Here is a 23,254-nt window from a genome sequence, read left to right as displayed (position 1 = left end):
CCATGACAGAATTTGAATGAGGAAATGAATGGACAATGAATAGGAGGAAAGGGGAAAACGCGAAATGAAAAGAAAATGAAATGTCAGAGAATGAGAAATATAAAAAGAAAGAGAGATAGACAGAGAAAAAGAGGATTACCATTACAGAATTTTGGTTCAATGGTCATATGATTATTGAAAATTCCTCCCTGTGCATGAATAATTCTGAGATATACTTGAACTATTACATGAAGTTAAACAGTTTTTTTTTCATGGGCAAGGCTATTTCAATAATAGTAGTTCCCCTTTCCACTGGCTATGCAAATTTTCATGGTGAAAAAAAAGGTACAACCATTGAACCATTGAAATCTGATTGATTGTTATTGAGCTGTTATCCATAAGCCCTCTGAGCATTTCAACATGTAGATATTAGTTAGTCTCCAGTGTGATCACCATGAAACCTATGAATGAACTAAATGAAAGAGTGAGAATAAGATGAAAAAAATTATTCCTACTTACCTGTTTTTGACGTTACCAAAATCCCACCTTCACAGCCACAATAAAGTCAATGAGTCAAAATTTCCACCATGATAATGATCCTGATAATGACGATGACCATTATCATAATCATCATCACCATCAGCATGTATTATATATGCTAATTTTATCTCATTTCTTGCAATATTTTTTTATTATTTCTCATCTTCTTCCAACTCTGTGAATATTATCATTTCCAGGAATCATTCAGAGTAATCAAAGTTTGGTTTTGCAAAAAGTTTCTCGTCAACAAAATGGTCTCTATCAGTGTATCGTTACAAATTCCCAGGGAACTGGAATATCAAATGAAATTAATCTCGAGATTCGATTTGCTCCTGTTTGCCTTTACAGTTTCATGTAAGTTCATTGATAAAACTTTTCTTTTTTCTCTACGAAAACGAAAACCTTTACCTACGATAATCCCCAACGAGAATTAGGAATAAAAACAAAGAGAGAAAAGTTTTTTCTTCATCAAAAAACATTCCGATTAGATTATTGTTGGAATTAATCTTGCAACTGCCTTTAGCCACAATCAATCAAATTAATACTCATATTGTATTAATACATATATGGAAAAGGTGTAATTGAAAATAAATCATGTTGATTATAAATTCAAATCATGAATTTCAGACTAAAATGTATCATGAATTCAAGAGGTTCAACCGTTCAGTTCATGTTTGTTGATTGTTAATCCAAAAAAATGCGAAAAATTTTTCATTTCAATTTTTTTCCTCACCCTGTAAGTTAGATGCATATACGATGTGTATTTACAGTAAAGTAAAAAATTACATGAACAAAATGTTTTTGATAAATTACCATAGACACAATTATCTTCATAGTCAATTAATTCATTAATATTATCGTCATGATGTTGATAACTTTTCATGATCATCAATTTGATGAGTAAACAACAAAAAAAGTAAATAACAAGTTCACTTGAAACAATTTCAATTTGATAAATCAGTTTGTTGATTGTTTACAATTTACTTGGTCTTACATCAGATCGGCAGAGTTGAGATTCAGTTACATGTAACTATTATTGTAAAAGTATTCAAGAAAATCATGAAATATAATAACCATCAATTTGTCCGATAGAGTAAAAGTCTGATCTTTCTTCATCATGATTACCATCAACAATCAATCATTAGACAGAAACAATCAAGTTGACACTTAATCGTTCAAGTAAACTGTCAATTATATTGATCAATATTGACCAATGTTTATCAATAATGATATCAACACATGTTCAACACACACATATACACATATCCACACAAATGAGGTTGATGTTGATGAAGAGCATAAAAATCAATCAAAATCCTTATGACATTTAACTGTAATCAATGAAATCTAATTGATATAAAATTCATATACACACACACAAACAATCAAGGGATCAGGGAAACGGAAACAAGTAGTAGTAGTAACAATTAAGGAACAATCAATGAGAAAAAAAAATACAAAATTCAAAACTCAAATCTTTACTCTGAATATCATTATTTTTAATCATCTACATGATTAGCACCCTTATTATATGTATTTTTTGATCTGTATGATAACATAACGGTAAACATAATAATCTGATGATAATAAGAATACAAATCAACTGAGAATAAGAAAAAAAAAATTAGAGTAAAAGTTAAGTTAACAAGGTAGTTTTATCAACTAATCTAATTTGATTAAGTCTAGTAAAACCTTTGAATTCATTTCCCATGTTAATAATATTGACTCATTTCCTTGTTGTTAGTTAGACTTTTATACTCGAAGGCAATTTCAACGATTCCAATTACAACTACAATTTAACCTTTAATTGTCTTACCTTCAATATCCATAATCAACTCGATACAATCTGATTTGCTATTATTACGCGTTTGGAAAGAGAGAAAGAAAAAAAAAATTTTATCGAATATCAAATTCTCTGACCTTTCCTCTTATATATTATTTATCGTTTTGACCATTGACCAGATTAACTTATGGACTTGCCTTACATGAATCGGCTGTGCTTCGTTGTTACGTTGAAGCAAATCCTGAGAAAGTTTCATTCCAATGGCGATTCCAGGATAAATCTGATCCTTTGAGCAGCTCAATACAATCAAAGGGAAAATTGTATGTATACATATTATAATATATAAATTCAATTATATTCAAACAAAATTACATATCATTATCTATTTCCGTTTTCCGTTTCTATCCCTCAAGTTGAATCTTTCCTCTTCTTTTTTTTGTTCACCTCATTATTAGTACAATGATCATTACTATTATTATTATACATGTATAATCAATTCAAAGTTTATCACATGAAATTCAGTCCTAAAATTCATGATGATGATTGTGATTTATCAGTTGAATGAAATCCATGAATGAGGAAAAACTTTACAAATATTATTTTACATTTTGCTTGACCAATACCAACGAACCAATTTGTTTTTTTACCCTCTACATTATTACCTATTGACCTTTGTGGTCTCAATTGAATTAAAAGTAAATTAAACAAATTATATTTTCTTTTTGCTTTTTCAAATTTCTCATTTTCTGGTCCACTAATTAACCATAACAATTAACTCAACAATCAGTTCTGATCTTATATATACTGTTAATTCATCCGATGATTATGGTATCGTTTATTGTATAGCCAAAAATGATATTGGATTACAACGTAGCCCCTGTAAATTTTTAATTAAACCAGCAGGTAAATATATTATGATTGTATTTATATTCATGTTACCTGTTAATTAATTAATCACAATTTACTTTGTTGTTGTTGTTGTTTTTGTTAATTTTTATTCCGCTCATTAATTGTTGACTTTTTCACTTTCTATCACAATTAACTCCCAGTGCCACCAGAGTTTCCTTATAACTGTAAAATAGTTAATCAATCAGATGATTCACTTTTAATAAGCTGTATCTTCATCGGTAAATTAATCACTCCAACAATTAATAATAACAATAATGCTCAATTTCTGGGTTCAAATAGCCTTAAAAATGATGATGCCTTAACACCGTCCTCTTTATACTCAAACTTATCATCAACAACATCATCATCATCAATAATAACAGAAATAACTTCATCATCATCTGTAATGGACACAAACATATCATCATCATCATCATCATCATCATCTGGGCAACAATCAAATAGTATAACTGTTCATCCGAGGACAATTTATTTTGCTGAAGTTTATACAAAAAATGACCAAATCCTTGTTTCCAATGTAACCAATACAAATTCAGGTTATTATTTTAGTGGTAAAGCTAATGTTGGATCATCATCTAGATCAAATGAATTACCGTTATCATCATCAACATCATCATCAATTAATTTCCTTACCAGTTCACCTGAGCTTGGTGATACAGCTGATCCACTGGAAATGATTGAATCATTTTCACGGCCAATTGAATTTTTCATAACCTCATTGGAATCATCAACTTTATTCAGTATCAATATTTATGCAGTTAATTCATTTGGCCGTAGTGATAAGATTACATTGGAAGGGTCAACTTTAAGGTCAGCGGAAAAGTTGGTCGATAGTTTTGCTGATATTGGATTAGGTGATTATGGTTCAACCAGTGGGATTGGAGGTGGGTCAAGTGTGGGTGTTAATGGTTTACGTGTTGGTGGAACCACAAATGAGGATTAAAGAAAAGTTCATCTTCGGCTGCATCGCCATTTGGATTATCGGTTGATGATGGGGTCACTTTACTCAGAGGAATACCCTTGTTGTTAATACTTCTCATCGGTGGTATCATTACCGTTTGTGGTACCGTTTTCCTTGGTATTGTGGCCATTTTCCGTCTTCGACGAAATATTTTGGTCAATGGTGATAATTCAAGGGGTTCAGGGAAAGTTGAAGGTGGAAAAGTAGCCAATGGTGGTAATGGTAGAGGTGGAGATGATAATATGAGTGTTACAGAGCGGATTTCCGGTTCCTCTATTGTCCAACCGGAATTATTAACACTCACTTCACAATCATCAAATGCAACTCATCATCTAAATCATTTGTCATCAACTAATGGACTAACCACTAATAATGCAATCATGTTTCGTGATGATGATGATGATTGTTACTGTGATAATACAATTTCTGAATCACTATTAATATCTGGTAATGTTAATCATTCTCATAATAATGATCATCATCATCTTTCTTATCATCATCATCATCACCAATCCTCCCTGCCCAATGCTAATCATCATCATCATCCTAACTCTCATCTTAATCAACACAATCAAAGGCAATCAAATGTTCAACTACACCGGATTAATGAATCACCAAATGACAATGGTACTAATAATAATAACGAGGGTCAACTTGGTGGTTATGATAATTTCAATTCAGAAAAAGGTCCACCTGATATTATACCTTCAATTGGTTATCAAGCAGGAGGCGGAAATGGAGGTGAAGAAGGAAGAGGAAATATGGAGAAACAATTTCTAGCTTATGGTAAGCATTGAATTATCATCATTAAGATAAATACTGAGTGTCAGTAAATAGCTGATTGTCAATAACGATCCTCTGATTATATTCAGTAAGAATTTAATATTTACATAGGAACTTTTCTTCATCCATACAATCATCATCATCATCATGAACAGCAACATGATCTTTAGCTGAGTTTCATTGAGTTTCAATCTTATTGAAAATCTTATCATCATATAAAATAGATCACATTGTTATCAATGAAAAGGTATTCATGATGATGACTTTTCCTCATCATTATCCTCCCCTGAATTAAGTTCACTTGATTATATGTTTTTTTTTCAGTATATTCTCATTCAAGAAAATCCATTTCATGAGCCATTTTTTTTGTTCTCACTCACTAACATGATCAGGGTGAGAAGAGGAGGAAGATGAAGCTGTAGATATGAAAAATTGAATGGTGATAATGATGGGAGTGGGTGGATGAGAGAGTGAGAGGGTGGAATATGTATGAAAAAAGTTGTTACATCCACACGAAACACTTTAATCATTGATCACATTAAATTGCACGTTAATTGCTTGTAGATTTCATGATAATAACAACGAGAAAAAAAAATATAACAACAGAGATTGAAACTTGATTTCTATTTGGTGTGTTACCTATTGAGATATTAACTAAATGGATCAGATTGAAAGCAATTAGTTGGAATAATTAATAAATTTGAAAAATTGGAGGGGAAAAAATTGAATTGAATTCCTATTGATTAATTGTTATCGCTTATGAAATATAATATAAGCCAATTATTATTAGTTGAATTTGATGTGTTAATAATTGAATTTTTATCTCCATCCTTTATCGGGATTCTCAATAAGTACTTATATCATTGAGAGTTCAAGGTTAATCCGATTACTGGAGGAAGGAAAAAAAACTTTCTCTAACTAATAATATGTTACAATTGAGTTAATCCATTGGAAGATAATAAGGTGAAATTTAATCTATCATCATTATTATATTTACCTTTTAAGTTTCTCAGGTTAATCAAGAGGTTTAATTGTATTGAGAGAGAGAGAGAGAGAGAGAGAGAGAGAGGGGAAATGATCAGGTTAATCTCGATAACAAAGTTCTGGTGAAAGTGATTAGTGGGTCAGTTGAATAACCCTTGAGTTGACCTTTGGAGAAACAATTAAATTAAATTAGCTAATCAGCTAAATTGTGATACTTTGTTTTAATCATTTAATTTGAAAATATTTCCACTTTCATGTTCATCTTGTTTGGATAACAAATAAAATTTCAATCATTCCCATGAAACTGAATTTATATACACACCATGAATGCTGAAGAGACTATTTTATGTATCTGACAGAATTAACAACAATCATGTTGATTAAAATAAAGACAATGAGATGTTTAATCAACGTTGATTATAATCAAAAGTAATTATGTTTAAATGTTAGTATGGTTTAATAATAATATTAGAGAAACAATTTATTGATTATTACATTATTATCTCATTAAAAAAAACAAAAGTTCTGAACTTCAGAGTTTCATTTACATGGTGATATATGTCTCAAGGAATAATTTGAAACTCTAATTGTTAAAAGTTAAATTATCTTTCGTTTGGTTAATTGCTATTAAATGTAAAGAAAACAATCAATTCAAGAATAACGATTGATCAAAAAAAAAAAAGTTCTGAACTTTTTTTCTTCATTTTTATCTCAAAACATTTTCGATAAAAGTTTTTTGTTTCTTCAATAATATTTTATTAATCGTTGTAATTAAGAGGTTAAAGTTGGTAACAATTTAATTATTGATCTGTTGTTTACCGATGGATATTTTTATTATTGAAACAAATCAATTGGTAATCAAGATGATGAGGATAATCAATGATCAATAATCAATCAAATTAATGTATTGACCTTTTCCTATTAATCTTGATTGAGGTTGATTATTTATAATTGATTGAATATAAGTGAATGAGACAAAAAAAAGCAAAACTTAAATTGTTACAATCATGTTAAAGGTTGCGATCAATTAATTAATGAGAGATAAGTAATTATAAATTAACCATTAAGTGGATACTTGGTGAAGCTTTAGTTTTGACAAGAGACTGTACTTTAATCATCACTGATGACTTTGGACATGATTAAATTAATAATTAATGAAAAAAAAAAAGTTAAAAAGACACACAGAGAATACAATTAATTGCTTGAGAATATATTTAACCGAAAAGTTTACTTCCCCTTTTTGACCTCAGGTCACGACATGATAACTAGAAGAGTGGAAATTTATTCATTTCAATAATTATGACTGAAGAAAATTATATAATTAATAAATTGTGATTAGAGAGAGAGAGAGAGAGAAAATAAATAAAACTTAGATTTAGTTGTAAAGGTTAAAGATAAAAGTTTATTGTCACTTTTGATTAACACAATTAACACTGATTCTTGAGATTTGATAGTAACTCTTGACCAATGGTTAATCATGATGATTAATTTGATATTAGATTAGTGACTGGAAATTGAAATTAATTGTTACCCTTGCATGTCAACCAATTTAAGAGGAAAAGGAAAGGCAAAAATTAAAGGAAATGGGGCAAAAACTGAGATTTGGTTAAACTTTTTCGTGACTTTCAAACTTGGTAAACATTTGACTTTAACAATCGAACCATTAAATTTGTTAATTTAATTTAATAATCAAAAAGAAAAAAGATTCTCATTGAATATAATTAACGAAATTAAAGGTTACTCTTAGTGCCATCTTGAGGACGAAATTGCAACTATTTTTTTGTTATCAATTCTTTTTCTTTGTAATAATAAACTTTATTCATTTCTCTCTCTCACTTTCTATCTTATTACAGGATATTCGGAGGATTTGGATCAATCAAATGGCAATAATATCGTTGAATATGCTGAGCTTGCATTCCCTGGAGGTGGACCATTGAATGCTAAACTATCTTCCCATCAGGTCATTTTCCCGTTGCCCGGAGGTCGTTTAAATCAAGTTACATCTTCAAATAATAACATTAACAATTTGAACAACAATAATAACAATTTAAATGTGACAAATAATAATAACACCACCAATCAGATTGTTAATCACCCTGAACGGATTGAATATGCAAAGATTGAGTTTCAAAAAAACTCTCGTGTCAATATAATCACTTCTGGAAGCCCGAAATTTGAATCAACTGTTTAATTAGCTGAAACTTTAATTAGCAAATTAAATCAATTAACATTATGGTCAACAGGAAATAAAAATTTGTCACAATTTGCCAACAATCAAGATTTGATCAATTATATGAGAGCTTCCATCAGACTAATGAAATCAAATTTAGACACAACAATTAATTAATATTTGCTAATTGTTGAAATGTCAACTCTTTTTCATCTCTTAATCCAAACCATTAACTACCTCAATCTTAATTGTAAATCCATATGATTAACTCTCAAATGGATTAACCAACATGTTTGACAATATGATTTAAAGCAAAACATAATTAATACAATTAATTAAAACTTATCAAACTTTTTTTGTACCTTTTCAGTTTAATTTTGAACAGAATTTAATTCAGTTTCCAAATGATTAATGATTATATCATCTATGCTCATGTAATTTAAATTACTAGAAATTTAATTATTTTTTCTAGATTAAAAATTTTCTATTAAAAACAAAAACAAAAAAATAACAAGAATTAATTGTTACTTAATTTCAATCGCGAATACGATAAAAGTAGTAGTAATTTTATCCACTAGATGGAAGTTGTTATCTTTTTTTTCGAAATTCGAAATTTTTTTTTTCTTTTTCTTTGGGGATTAAGTGGAAGATTAAATAAGGAGAGAGAGAGAGAGAGAGAGGGAACAAAAAGGATTAAGATTGACCAGAGATTATAAATGAATCCAATTGTTCAATTTAGTGAGTGAATTTGTTGAATTGGACAAATGATAAGTTGAGTTGGTGAATTTTCATCATGATTAACTATTGCACTGTCTCCACAGATTCACCTGAATTTCCCAGAACTGAAATCGATATGAATTGAGGTTATTCTAAGAGTGGTAAATTTAGACAGTAAATATATTTATATATAGATAATGTTACACAGAACTTTTTTTGCTTCTCCTCCTTATCCTCATCCTCATCCTCATCATCATCATCATCATCATCATCTACATGATATTCAGTTGAAATTCAACATTTACTTGATTTTCATCTTATTATTATTATAACACAGATAACATGAGGTACTTATCATGACTTTCCAACTTATCTTTTCCTCCCCTGAATTAAGTTCACCTGATAATGTGTATATATATTCAGAATTCACCATTTTCTCCCATGTAACATGAAAAAAAAGGGAGGAGTAATTTCAAGAAATATAATATATTGAAATTCTGAATAAAGGGAGTAAAAATGAGAATGATGAAAACAAACAATTCAGCAAAATCAAATTCGACACCAAAATTATCGATACAATTTACTTGTAATTGAGAGTAAATTGTTCTTGTGCAATTGATGTGCAACTCGAAAGTTTCACCAATCGAAATAATCGAAATAATCGAAATCGAAATGATAAATTCCCAATCAAACGATTATCTTTCAATTAATCAATCCAATCACCTGAAAGTTGTATAAGTTTAGGTTTATTCTCAATGGGCCAAAGTAATTTAGTTGATTGTTTGTTCATTTCTTTTACTGTAACTGTTACTAATGTTATCCAATAGATGGCATTTGAAAGTCGAAATATAATAGGGAAAGAAAGAGAATTACCTTTGTCTGTCGGCGAAAGTGCGAAAGAAGAAGATGAAAAGAGAAGAGGAAAAGTAACAAACTCCTCGACTGAGAATATGCCATTTACAATTTACCTCGGAAACCATCGGTTCTCAATTAAATCTTATTACTATCTGTTGATTTCGAACCAAAGAAAATTGTTTCTTCACTCTTCTCAATGACTTTAAGCCAGAGTATGGATTCAGTCAATAATGTGCCTGAAGAAGAGGTGAGTTGATAATATTTCTGTTAATTTCTTTTCTCTCTCCCTCTCTCACCTACACTCGAAAATCTTTACGATATTAGTTTTTATTTCTTTTATTTCTTTATATTCGTTTTTCGAACATAACTCTTCTTTACATCTCTTTCTTTCTCTCTCTCTCTCTCTCTCTCACTCATTCTATCCTTCCCTTTGATATTCTTTCATTTCTCTTCTACTTTTATACCATTTCTTGTATATTTCTTTTTGCTTTCGTTTACTTTTTTCTTCAACTTCATCATGTTCCAACCTCAGGTACGAACATTATTTGTCAGTGGCCTTCCAATGGATGCAAAGCCTCGAGAACTTTATCTACTCTTCAGAGCCTATAAGGTAAAATGTTACCTGTGTTTCTTACCTTTTCCACTGCTCCTCTTACTCTAACTTTACCTTTTACCTACCTGGCTTACCTAACATTTTCCTTTCTCTCATCTCTTCATCTCTCCATCATCATCATCATGCTCACAATGATGTTGTTTGTTTGTTATCAACATCATTCCAGGGATATGAAGGATCTTTGTTAAAAGTAACAAGCAAAAATGGAAAAACATCATCGGTAAGTCTCACTCAACTTCCTTTACAGTCTTTTTTATCATCATCATCATTTTCTCTCTCTCTCTCTCTCTCTCTCTCTCTCTGTTTCATCCTCATCTCTCATCATCATCTTCATCTTACCTTTTATACGATTTTTTTATCTTCTTCTTTTCATCCCTTTTTGGTTTTGCTCTTTGCTTTATCACAAGTATCATCAATTTTACCTTTTACCTACTTTTTTTTTCTTCTTCTTCTTTTTTTTTCTTGTGCTCATCATCTTTTTGCAATCAACTCTTTGCAAAATTCAACATCATCAACATCATCATCTCTTCATCTTCCATCATTATGAAACCTCGTCAACATCTAAAGCCTGTCGGATTTGTAACATTTTCAACTCGTGCAGGAGCTGAAGCTGCAAAACAAGATCTTCAGGTAAGTTTCACTTTTTTTTTCTCATCATAATTAATCCTCGAACCTTATTCTTTATAAATATATATTATTATTCGTTGCCAACAAATTGTCTTTTTCTTTTCTACTCATTTTTTACCTCCATAAATCCCAAAAACCACCACCACCACCACCATCACCACTACCACCAACTTACCTGTAATCTCACCACTAATCAACTCATGAACATCTAACATATATAAAATATGAAACTCAACTCAAATCACAAAATACTAATGCTATTTAAAAAAACAACAACAACACACTCACTCTCTATCTCTCTCTCTCTCACCCACAATAAACACATATAATATTAATAATAAAAACACTCAGTCTGGTGTCCGTTTTGACCCTGACCTGCCGCAAACGATTCGCCTTGAATTTGCACGGAGTAACACAAAGGTTAGCAAACCTAAGCAAAAATCATCACCACCAGTTCCAGCGTCACACCCATCGCTAGCAGTTCTTTGTCAAACGGAAGATTGTTCATTACCCTCCCCATTTCCCATTCTACCTAATCCGATGACTAATATTTTCTATTCTCCCGCTCTTGTTCAACCCTCCCACTGGCGATACCTGTAATAATAATAATAATAATGATAATAATCATCATCATCATCAACAACAACAACAATATGATAATAATAATAATGATAATAGTAGTTAAATAACAAGAAAGAAGCAAAAGAAAAACAAAAAACGGAACAACAACTAAAACTTTGAATGAAATGATGAAATTTTGTGAAAAATTGATGAGAAAAAAACAAAAAAAAAGTTATCAAACAATTTTAATGCAAAACCAAAAAATTAATAATAATGATGATGATAAAACCAAAACACAGATAATAATGAACAATTTTTAGCAATAATATAATGATAATAATATATAACGTTAATTTTAATGATAATTATTATTATGATTATAAATATGAAACAAATAATTAAGTTGTTGACCCTGGACTTAAACTCAATCAGTTTTCCCTCTCAATCCTCATCCCTACATCCTTACCTTACCCACCTCCACCCACTTCCGCCTCGAAACCCACCTCAATCTACCTTTGACTCTCTCTCTCTTTCTCCCTCCCTTCCTCCCTCACTCTTTCTCTCTCGTTATTGCATTATCATTATTATTATTATTAATATTACTACTTCTATTATTATATATACATATATTCATATGTTGTATCATATTGATATGAAAAAAAACAATATTAAACAAATGATACGATATAATTACAAAATCAACCTTGACCAATCATCATCCAAATACAAACTGCAAAAACAAAACCAAATGAACAATCAAATCGTCATCACATTGTCCTCTCTCTCTCTCTCTCCCTTGGTTTATCTTCCTCATCCTCTTTCTTTTATCCTCTGTTTTTTTGTTTCTCTCTCTCTCTCATTGAATGTCAACAATGTTTCCTTTATTTTGGTTTCTTGGAACCAACAATCTCCCTTGTATCAACTCTATTATCATCCATCAACATCATCATCTTCATCTTCATCTTCATCCCAAAACCAAACTGACCATATCATATATACAAAAAAACTGTGACCAACACCATTGATGATCATCATTGAATCAAACAAAATAATAATAATTAATTGAACCAAAATTTTAGCAAAACTTTTTGTCAATGAACAAAAAACAATCAACCAAAATCAGCTCACATTTAAAAAAACAACAACAATGATCAATAATGATTAAGAAAGAAACAAAAAAGTTATTAAAACATTTTTATTATTAAATTTAAATTGTTTTCAATTAAGAAATGAATGAACAACAATAACAACAAGCAAAAAAAAAAATATTAAAGCCAATCAATTAATTATGATTAATTACTAATAATAAAATTTAAAATGTTATCAAAGAGAAAACAAAACAACAAAGTGTTGAGAACAATTTAATTATCCTGATTGTCCACACCTTAAGAATTGACCAATTTAATTGTGTATGGATACGATGACCATTCAATTTACTTTGGGAAGATAATTTCTTTATTGTCTTCCAATTAACTCGTTGAAACAATAAGCTCATCTTTTCAGAACAATTATCCAATTATACTAATAGAAAATGTGAAATTTAATGATCATTATCATGAAATGTTGGGTGAAAATTTTCTTCTCCTCCAAGACAATTGAATGTTCATCTTTTAACAAGATTAATATTTAATCATTAAGTGTAACTATTATCATGCTCAATAATTACCTTTTTGCTGAATTCATCCTCAATTCAACGTATATTACTGGACATTAATGATTATTTACTTAACATCATCATGATAAATTCTGGTGAGTTTATTTTTCCATTTTTGTTACCATGAAAAAAAGGAGAGAGAGATAACAAAAAAAGTTCTGAAGGATGATGATGATGATCATCATGATGATGGTGAAAAATGTGTCAACCAAACAGAGGAATAGGAGTAAAAAAAATCACAATATGAGATAAATTCATATGAAAATTAAATTCCTGACCATTCACTTTGACCATCTACTCATATTGACACATGAAAATAAGTGAGAGAGAGATGAAATTTCACATTAACTGATTTCTTTTTTTTAATTACCATCATCATCTTATACTAACATCTCATCATCATTATGCCGGTCACATGAAGAGTTATCTGTTACCTGGATGAATGAAAATAGGAAGGGAAAAAAATACTAATACTCAACAAAATAATGACCATCATGATAATATTATTATTCAAATAATTTCCATGAGTCTAGATAATAATAGTTATGGAAATGGAAGAGAGAGAGAGAGAGAGAGAGAGAGAGAGAGAGAGAGAGAGAGTAAGATGATATCTTGTCTTTCATTTTTATCTTTCTTTTCTTTCCAATTGGATAACGTGCAATTGAACATTTGGATAGTCTCGAAAAAGATGATTACTATTAGTAAATTAACATGATCATCATCATTTTATTAGGTAGATTCTCATTGAGAAAAGAGATGAACTTTTTTTTTCTTCTCCATCATTATCATGATACAATATCACCAACAACAACAATAATACCCATCAACAAACCTCTTCTGGTAATAGTTTATTATCATCCTCAGTATCATCTGTTTTTGTTTGAATTGACCATTGACTTTAGCCATTATATTATTATCATCATCGTCATCATCATCATCATCTTCATTGTACATGATATATATCAGAGTTACCATACAAAAAAGGATATGCTTTGATAATAACATAATAAGTTAAGCCATGAGAAACTACAACTGCAACAATTTGATTGAAACCTTATGACAAACATGATAAGGTAAGTTAACCAAAAATTAACCAGATTAACAAGTTAACCTTGAATGAAATATACAAAAGGCAATGGATGACAGTTTATCATCATCATCATCATCATCATCATCATCGTCATTTTCATCACCACCAACAACAATATAATTTGGATATAACAACAATTAAAACCGGATGAGCTTAATAATCAACTAAAGTAGAGGAAGAAAAGAAAAATTTTTCTATCAAATTTTCTTTACCTCCCACTCTCCCTATTCATATCTCTCACTCTCTCTCTCTCTCTCTTCCTTATCCATTCTCAATTATTTATCATCTTCATGTATCTCAGTTTTCAAGAACTTTCAGTTTTCATGGTGGAAACAAAACAAAAAGAACGATTAATTTCTCTCTCTCTCTCTTACCTGTGTCATTATTGTTATTGTTTTGTTGTTTTCTTCCTTGTAAACTGTGGACCTTTATTGTCATTGAGTAGTTACCATGGTAGTAGAAATGGGAGAATCTGTTAGAACAACAAGAAGAATATAAAAAAAAGTTCTACTTTCGAATAAGTTTTTTTTTCTCTCTCTCTCTCTTTTTGATAGATTTTCTTATCATTTCTTTCATCCATTATGATGATAATTACGATCGTGATGATAACAGGTAAATGATTTTTAAATAATTTAAACTTTTTTTCTATTCTTTTACTTTCACCCTAAGAACTTTTTGTTCTGATCTCAGTTTCGAAATCAAAGAAAAGAAGAAGAAAGAAAAGTTCAATTCTGATACTTTTTCAATTCTCTGACATTTGTCAATGTTTTGCTTTCAAAAATACATAACCCACCCCATGGAAATACAAGGTAACTTTGGTTACTTTTTAGAATATTGAACAATATCATGAAACTATCATGACATATTCACATATATTCAACATAACGATCATTATTTTAATTATTGATTGAGAACTCTATCTCATGTAAATAAACAAAAGTGGAAACTTTACCTTTTCCATGATAGAAAAAAAGAGAAAAACGAAAAAAAAGTTCTGAGATAAGATTGAATTTTACTTCCGTGTTTTTTATCATTGGTAACATGCAATAGATGATGATCATGATGATGATGATGCTATGAAATGATGTGTACAATCAATTGATTAATGATTATCAATAAATGCCTGATTGAATAATGATAATATCTTTTCTGTGTGTGTGTGAGTTTGTGTAGATATTAAATCGCCTCGAGGTGTAACTTTGGGAAGAAAAAGGGAAAATTGAACTTTTTCTTGTCATTTTCATGAATGCGGATAAAATTTTGTCTCTCCCCTGAAATCCTACCTTTTCATCTGAACTCTCATGAAATGCTTTGTGTATGTGTGTGTGTGGATAAAATAAATAATATCTATAATGATAATGTTTCCTGTAAAAGAATTGAATATTAAATTTATTTTTCTCTCTTCTCTCTTACCTTGGTAATTATCATTAAATTGTAATAATATTGATCGCTAATGATTTTCCATGAAATCTTCAATTCTCACCGATTGTTGTTGATGTTACTGTTATGTGAGGTGGATTTTTAATAACAAAATTTTACTTCTAAAAAAGGTACTGATATGGATTTGATGATATCGAACTTTTCATTTCATGTAAGTTTATGAGGAATAATGGTGATGAAAGCGGGAAAAGAAAATATTTATATTATCGTCAGATGAAAATTCGAAGGAAAAATTGTTTTTTTTTGCTTCTCCAGAAAAGCATCAACTATGGTCTATGGAGGAAAAAGGAAAGGGAGAGCAACAAGACCATAATAATTAAAGTCAACAAATGAAGTGATAGTTTGGTTTGTATTTGTGTGTTGAGAGAGGAAAAGAAAAGGTGAGAATAGTGAGAAAGGAGGAAAAGGAGAGAGAGAGAGAGAGAAGATGAAGAGAAAGAAAAACAAAAGTAAAAGAGAGACAGAGGGAGGGAGAACAAAGAGAAGAGGGAGGATGAGAGAAAAAGGTGGAAGATGGAAGATGAAAGGAGGCGGAAAAGGGAGAGTGGATGGAGAAGGTAGAACGTGGAAAGAGAGAGAGAGAGAGAGAGTGAGTGGTAATCATTTGAATTTCCAGGTAAATGTTATCATGAATTCGAAATTGATTGAAAGTTTACGTTTGTAGAATTGAGCATTTCTTTCCCTTTGATATACTTTTGATCAACAGATGAAAGAAAATTCGAAAAGAACTTTTTTTTTTACTAATATTTCTTTTCGAAAATTTGGACAAAATTTTTCGTTCCACTTTCTTTACTTCTTTTATATTATTATATTAATACTTTTCTTTTTCTTTACTTTTTCATCCATAATCTACAGAGATTGAAATCAAATTAACTAATCATGATTTCTAGAAATAAAAATATGAAATGATATTTTATTATATTATATTATATCTGGAATATAATAATAATAATAAAAAAAGTTTTGATGGCAATTTGAACCATGTAACTAATATGTTTGGGAAATCAAAGGTTACATTTGGGAAACATTAAACGTTGATAATGATTATCATCATACTTTTCATTACAATTACGATGATTTAATTAACAAGCAAACGTACAAATCCAAATTAATTGTACGATCAATAATTAATGTTTGATTTCCGTTTATAATAGTTAAACATTTGATAATCACAAGAAAATTATAATCAAGAGAAATGACTAATTAAATGAAATTAGATCAACAAAGTTGATACAATTAACAAGGAAAGGTGAACAAATTAGATTAGTTTTGGATTAAAGAGACAAAGTGATTATTTTAATTAATACAAGTTTGACTTTCTCTCTCTCTCTCTCTCTCTCTTATTGATTTAATCACAATTTCCATTGCTCATCAATTATCATCACCATTCATCATTCAATGATAATCTTTAATCATAGTAATTTTCCTGACCATATTAACGTGATTAACTTGGACAATTAACCTTTGCACGAATCAACAAACAGATGAAACTATTAACTAACAAGTTAATCAATAGATATAAAAAAAGGTAACTAATTGTATGAGAAGTGATGAAAAAAAAAATATAATCATAATCTAGATTATTAAGTTAGATAATATTAAGATGATTATAACCCCAATTAGCATCCTCATCAAATTGCCTCAGGCAATTGAATATTAATCCTTGATAAAAGTAAACGTTTTCATTGTTAAAAATTATTATTATCATTTCTTATCAATCAGGGTAATGAAAAAAAAAACATGATAATCAAATTGAATTTGCTCACAGTAATTAATGATGATAATAATGATGCTAATTGTAAAACCCAAGTAATAATGATGATTAAACAATTATCATCTCAATTATGATGAAAATCAAGTTACATGAAATCTTTTTCTCAATGTAAATGGACCAATCAAGTTAATTGTTAATAATTGTGAATGAGAAAATAATTTTCTACAATCTGATTAACGGTAAAGATTATTTCATCTGTTAATCTAATAACAGAAAAGGATGATGATGATGATAATTAATATTCATTTGAATATATGGAGGATATTTTTTCATCATGAAACTTGATGAATTCATCCTGACGATGTGAAGATAATTATTAATAATCTTCATATACTATCAGCATCATTAGGATTAGTTGATTATTGGATAAATTGTATTACCATTTAGTTTATTATCATTATGATTATTGTGGTAAATTATCAACTAACTAGACTCTTGATTCATGTAACCATGGTGAGAGCTTGTATGGTTTTGATATTTTATTGGCCAAAAAAAGTTCATTCTCATTGTTAATCCATAATAATATTGTATTATATTCATTTTATGGTTTCCTTTCAATGACAATACCTATGATAACAGGTAAATGGCTCTTAATCGATTCTCAATTAGTTTCATTTGCTATTGATTTTTGTTTTCTCCAAACTTTTTCACATTAGATTTTTGTATTATCTCATCTTAATATTTAATCAGAATGTATGGTTCACATGTATGGTGGTTTTTATTAGTATCTTCATGAAACTTTGATGCTTTTATCGATTTTTTCATTTACTCTTTTAACTAACTCAAAAATTAAGTGCTAATTCTGTCTATTAGATGGCACCTGTTTACAGGGAATCTTATATTTCTATCTTTCTCTCTCTCTTTCTCCCATATTCAATTCATGAAAGTATGAGTAGTAAACATTGATAGTAAATCTGTCAATCAGACTACTATTGAAATGAGATTTATGCTGTTAGAGTATTGTAATAAGAGTCGTGTGGCATAAACAATGTGTCGAATAACTTTTTCCAATATTAGAACTTTTTTTTCTTTCCTCAACTCGAATAATAATTCCAAGGCGCTATTTTGAATGATGAAATTTAGCAGAGTTTCACTTTTGGCTTTCAGCGGCAACTCGAACAAAATATAAATATAAAGGTGGAGAAAGATCAATGAGGCGGGATGAAAACGTACAAAAGTACGTGTGGATGTGAGAGAGAAAGAGCGAGCAGAGAGAGAGAGAGAGAGAGAGAGAGAGAGAGAGAGAGAGAGAGAGAGAGAGAGAGAGAGAGACAAAATCGCTTGCTGGCCTGCGATCCGATACTGCATATGGTCGCCTTTCATTGCGTTTTCCAGCTGTTCCATTCTACATTCGCCATCATTTTATCAGCTGTTAATGTTTGACATCTGTCCAGCTACTATCTTAAAATAATATAATGATATTAATCAGCATGGTGATGATAATAGTTAAATAACAAGAGGCAAAAGAAAAACAACAAAAATTGAACAACAAAAACTCAGATCAAATGATGAAATTTTCCAAAATTTTATTAGATAACATAGAGAAAAGTTATCAAACAATTCCAATGTAAAATAATAATAATAATAATAATGATAATAATAATGGCGATAAACAATAAAAGGTACACAGGTAATAATGATAATAGCATAGCGTTAATTTTACTGATAATTATCATGATTATAAACAACAACAAACATGAAATAAATAATTAAGTTGTTGACCCTGGACTTAAACTCAATCAGTTTTCCCTCTCCATCCTCATCCCTACATCTTTACCTTACCCACCTCCACCCACTTCCGCCTCTAAGCCCACCTCAATCTACCTTTGGCTCTCAATCTCTCACTCTTTCATCGCCCTATTACGATACCATAATTAATATTAATACTTCTATTATTATATAAATACATACAAAAGACAATACTGAACAAATGATGAACAATTATCACCAATACAAACTAATCACAATGAACAATCAAATCGTCATCTATTCATCCAAAGTTTGGTAACTGAAATGAAACGATAAATGTAAGTGTCACAATGAGTTATCTTCCTCTACATATTATTAATACTTCGGGAAATATTTGAGACCTCAAGTTACATGGATTCTTTAAAATTGTTAACATTTAATTTCCTTCCAAAAACCTCAGACATAACTCTGCCTATCGGAAAAATAGTAAGAACGTAATCTGAACAATTGTGATTCAGAATTTTCAACCTGCGCAAACTCAGAAAGGTTTTGCTGAAAACCGCGAAAATCAAATGGGAAAAGAGGAAAATTAAAAAAAAAACTTAAGGATAAGTTGGATTTAGATTAAACGACGAGAGAGACAATCATGATTTCTATTAACTGTAACTGTGAGTGTCTTTTAATTGTTTCATTAGTTTAACTAACAATTAGCAGTTTATTAATGGAAACCAAAAAGCTGAAAGAAAATATAAATCAAATTAACTAAAATTGGTACAATTGAACAGTTGAATGTTTGAATCTTTTACAATGTTTTGTGATTGTTGATTATTAGTGAAAATGATTGAACACAATCAAGGAAGCGGAAATAATGATTTAATTTTTAGTCTGATGAGATGATGAACAAAAAAAAGCAAATATTGATTGTTTTAATATCCCTAGAAAGTAATTAACTAAAAAGGATAACAATTTAGAGTTATATATTAACAGTGATTAATAAAAATGATTGATTTCATTTAGTTTTTTATTTGTTTTCGTTTGTTCAAATTTCATCATCTCAAGTTTGTTAATTAGTCAAACAGTTTTGTTCACAATTAGGTTTTGTTTTAGTTTTGTTTTTTTTTTCTGTGCGTTGATTATCATTCATGATTAGTAATTTGATTTTCATCTCAATTCCTATCAGTTGCTTTACATTACAATCACAATCAAAAGGTAAACAATTTAGTAATAGTAGTGTTTTTGTTTTTCGTTTTGTTTTGTCAAATCAAAATTCAATGTTGATTAGTGGAGATAAATAATCAACAATAATTCACAATTAATCGTCTATTTCTTTGACACATCAGCACTATTAATCTCAGCCATGGATGGACGATTGGACCAAAGTGGGTCAGCTCGTCGACCGAATCGTAGTCTAAGTGATGGCGATCGTCCTCCTTTCCTCTCCATCTGATGACCAAATCGATTATACTGGTCAGCTTGTTGATTCTCATTTCTCAAAAAGAGATCATAAAGATCCCTCAAATCTGCTAATCATAATCAAGAGAAAGAGAGAGAGAGAGAGAAATTGAATTAGTTAATTGTCTGGTGAATATCTTCACAACAACAACAAAGAAAAAAACTCCAATTCAACTAATAATATCAAAGATTCATGCAAATCACGTAGGTGAAAATAATAAGACAATTATTTCCCCTTCCATGTTTCATTCAAGTTTCTCAATGAAAAATATCATGAAGTTAATGGTGAACAACAACAGAACTTTTTTGAAACTTTAAGAATCTATTAGGATTATTGTTCCTCATGGATGTTCAGAATCACCATCCATGGTTTCCTCATGTAAATATCCATTGGAATATCTAATTGAAACTCTGAAAACTCACCAGAGATAAAAAAAAAGGAAATACAAATGAACGTGAATTTTAACAGAATCATTTTGAATGGTGAAAAATTAACCAAGTAAATTGTTTCTCATCTAGCAAATTGTTTTACTCTGACTATTATCAAGATAATCATGTATTCAGAATTTAAATTTCAAAATTTAACTTTCGTTTCATTGAAGTTTTTTTCTTCTTCTTCTCCATGATAAATCTGATACATCAGAACTTTGGTTATAACTAATGTAACCTCATAAACTGAATTATTATCATCAACAATGGGTTGATAATGAGAAGTCGTTGAAACGTTAATTGTTTCAAATTTAGCTTACTAATTATACTTAATTTACAATCTTAATTCATTGGTATTGAAATTGAGTTGAGTAAATCAACAGAAAGAGATGAGATTTTATATTCAGGGTTAGATGTTTACCTAGACGATGAAATTTATGATAATTTTCATGGAGATTGAATAATATGAATCATCTTATATTATTATTATCATAAGGATAATCTAATTGGTTTATTTTTATAGTCTCATCAGAATGATAATAATCTCATTAATGATAAAAGATGAGGAGAAACTATTTCATCATCTCTCTCTCTCTCTCTCTCAACTGAATAGTTGTTATAATCAATTTCAATCTATCTCCAAGAGTAACATGAATCAATATGAATTAAACATTAATAGTCTAGGTGATTTATCCCCAATGATCCCAATTGATATCTTCATGATAGTAATAACAATTAATACACTTGTGACAATTTAGTTGAAGTTAACAAACCAACAAGTGATTAAGGTGAATGTGAAACAATTTATGATAATCTTATTGTTATTTTTTTCTTGCTTATCCAAAAGTTATGGTGATTGAAATTTCAACGATAAATATAAGTGTCTCAAGGAGTAATAATTAATAATAATACAATAATTTAACAACAATTAAAAGTTATCAAGTTAATGGTTGTCTATATCTAACCTAGTATCCACTTACTATCGTCGTTTGAATTAACATGACATGAAACCAATGGATTTAAAATGAGGAGGATTGAGGATAAGACCATGAGAGAGACAATTAAATTTGATTTAACCATGATTTCAGTTAATTGTTAATGTGTGTGTGTGTGTGTTTATCTTTGTCTTTGTCTTTTAATTGTTTCCAATCAAATAATCAGCTGAAAATTGGGAGTTTAATTGTTTATGGAACTTGATTTTCCTGGATTTACCTGTGATAAAAGGGAAGAGACAGAAAAAACAATCAGTAATTGTTGTCAACGAAATGTTATCTTGATCATTTAAACGAGATTAACTTGGATCAACTTGGATTTACAGTTTAATCTAATGGATTAACAAGATAATAGGCTTCAAGTTTATCTATTACAAGTAGATAATCATGAAGATGCTGATGATTCCGGTAGATTGAAAAGTTAAACTGATGATAATAACTATTATCATAATGTTACTTGAATTGGACAGTGAAAACGTCGTAGTGAAAATATTATCACTTTAACTTATGAGAACTGGGAATTTCATTCATTCATGTATTGTCCAAATATGAGGGTTGATAACATGGAGATTGTAAAAGTCCAGGGGTGAGGAAAATATAACTGAACTTATCATTATTATTTTGTAACAGAACTTTTTTATTCTATCAAATTTATTAGTCGAAGTGATCATTTTGATAAACATTACAAAGAAAACTCAGTCTAACATCACCATCAACTTCATCCGAGCATCATGATTATCACCATCACTAGCCTACGATTTTCCATGAAAATTCTGACTGAATTGTGGATTGAACAAAAAAGTAACACAATTCCATCAAAATAAATTACTACAATTTAGAGCTAATTACATGGGAAATTGTGTTGATATGATGGAACAGGAAGAGGATGAAGAAAGGGGATTTTGAAATTGTTCAAGAGGAACCATGATCATGATGATCATCATGTAGATTTTGTTGTTGTTGTTGTTGTTGACCAAATTGTTAATATCAAACTGTGAAAATCATTAAATAATAAAAACATTTCATGTGTTGGTTGTGTGTCCCTGACAATTTAGTTATCAAATAAATTGTCTTGTATTCATTTTAATTAACACAAGTAACGGTTATTCTGGTTCATACTGAGTAATCGGTGATATAACTTGATCATTGATTACCATTGGATATCCATTTGAGAAGATAGTAAATAATCAAATTGAAAGGTTCTATCTTAACAATCAAGTAACAATCACCACCAATAAAGTATTCAAGTTGA

The 23,254-nt window shown here is 29.6% G+C and overlaps 3 protein-coding genes and 1 long non-coding RNA gene across 4 annotated transcripts in view; 3 read left to right on the top strand and 1 right to left on the bottom strand.

The window, feature by feature from the left end:
• The window catches only part of LOC128397535 (nephrin-like), a 44,391-nt gene extending 40,237 nt beyond the window's left edge, over positions 1-4,154 (top strand). Inside the window, exons 11-14 of the mRNA XM_053358274.1 lie at positions 717-873; positions 2,482-2,622; positions 3,090-3,205; positions 3,352-4,154. Coding sequence (XP_053214249.1) covers positions 717-873; positions 2,482-2,622; positions 3,090-3,205; positions 3,352-4,154 — 1,217 coding nt within the window. The remainder of the gene's footprint in view (positions 1-716; positions 874-2,481; positions 2,623-3,089; positions 3,206-3,351) is intronic.
• LOC128397505 (GATA zinc finger domain-containing protein 8-like) lies at positions 4,154-8,598 on the top strand. Its single transcript, XM_053358238.1, has 2 exons — positions 4,154-4,958; positions 7,793-8,598. The coding sequence occupies exons 1-2, from the start codon at positions 4,415-4,417 to the stop codon at positions 8,128-8,130; spliced, it is 882 nt and encodes a 293-aa protein (XP_053214213.1). The 5' UTR covers positions 4,154-4,414; the 3' UTR covers positions 8,131-8,598.
• A 1,125-nt stretch (positions 8,599-9,723) lies between these two features.
• On the top strand, positions 9,724-13,519 carry LOC128397507 (protein couch potato-like). Its single transcript, XM_053358239.1, has 5 exons — positions 9,724-9,928; positions 10,214-10,291; positions 10,461-10,514; positions 10,862-10,924; positions 11,273-13,519. Exons 1-5 carry the CDS (start codon positions 9,878-9,880, stop codon positions 11,519-11,521), a joined length of 495 nt encoding a protein of 164 aa, XP_053214214.1. The 5' UTR covers positions 9,724-9,877; the 3' UTR covers positions 11,522-13,519.
• Positions 13,520-19,779: 6,260 nt separating this feature from the next.
• LOC128397506 (uncharacterized) lies at positions 19,780-22,219 on the bottom strand. The gene is made up of 2 exons (XR_008326964.1): positions 21,991-22,219; positions 19,780-20,652 (listed from the first exon to the last, which is right to left on the bottom strand). It is a non-coding gene; the product is annotated as an uncharacterized LOC128397506 (long non-coding RNA).
• Between the last annotated feature and the right edge of the window lie 1,035 nt (positions 22,220-23,254).

The sequence above is a fragment of the Panonychus citri genome, unplaced genomic scaffold, assembly GCF_014898815.1.
Source record: "Panonychus citri isolate SS breed McGregor unplaced genomic scaffold, ASM1489881v1 Contig00033, whole genome shotgun sequence".
Lineage (NCBI taxonomy): Eukaryota > Metazoa > Arthropoda > Arachnida > Trombidiformes > Tetranychidae > Panonychus > Panonychus citri.
The sequence above is the reverse complement of the archived record's forward strand: the minus strand, read 5'-3'. Positions and strand labels throughout refer to the sequence as shown.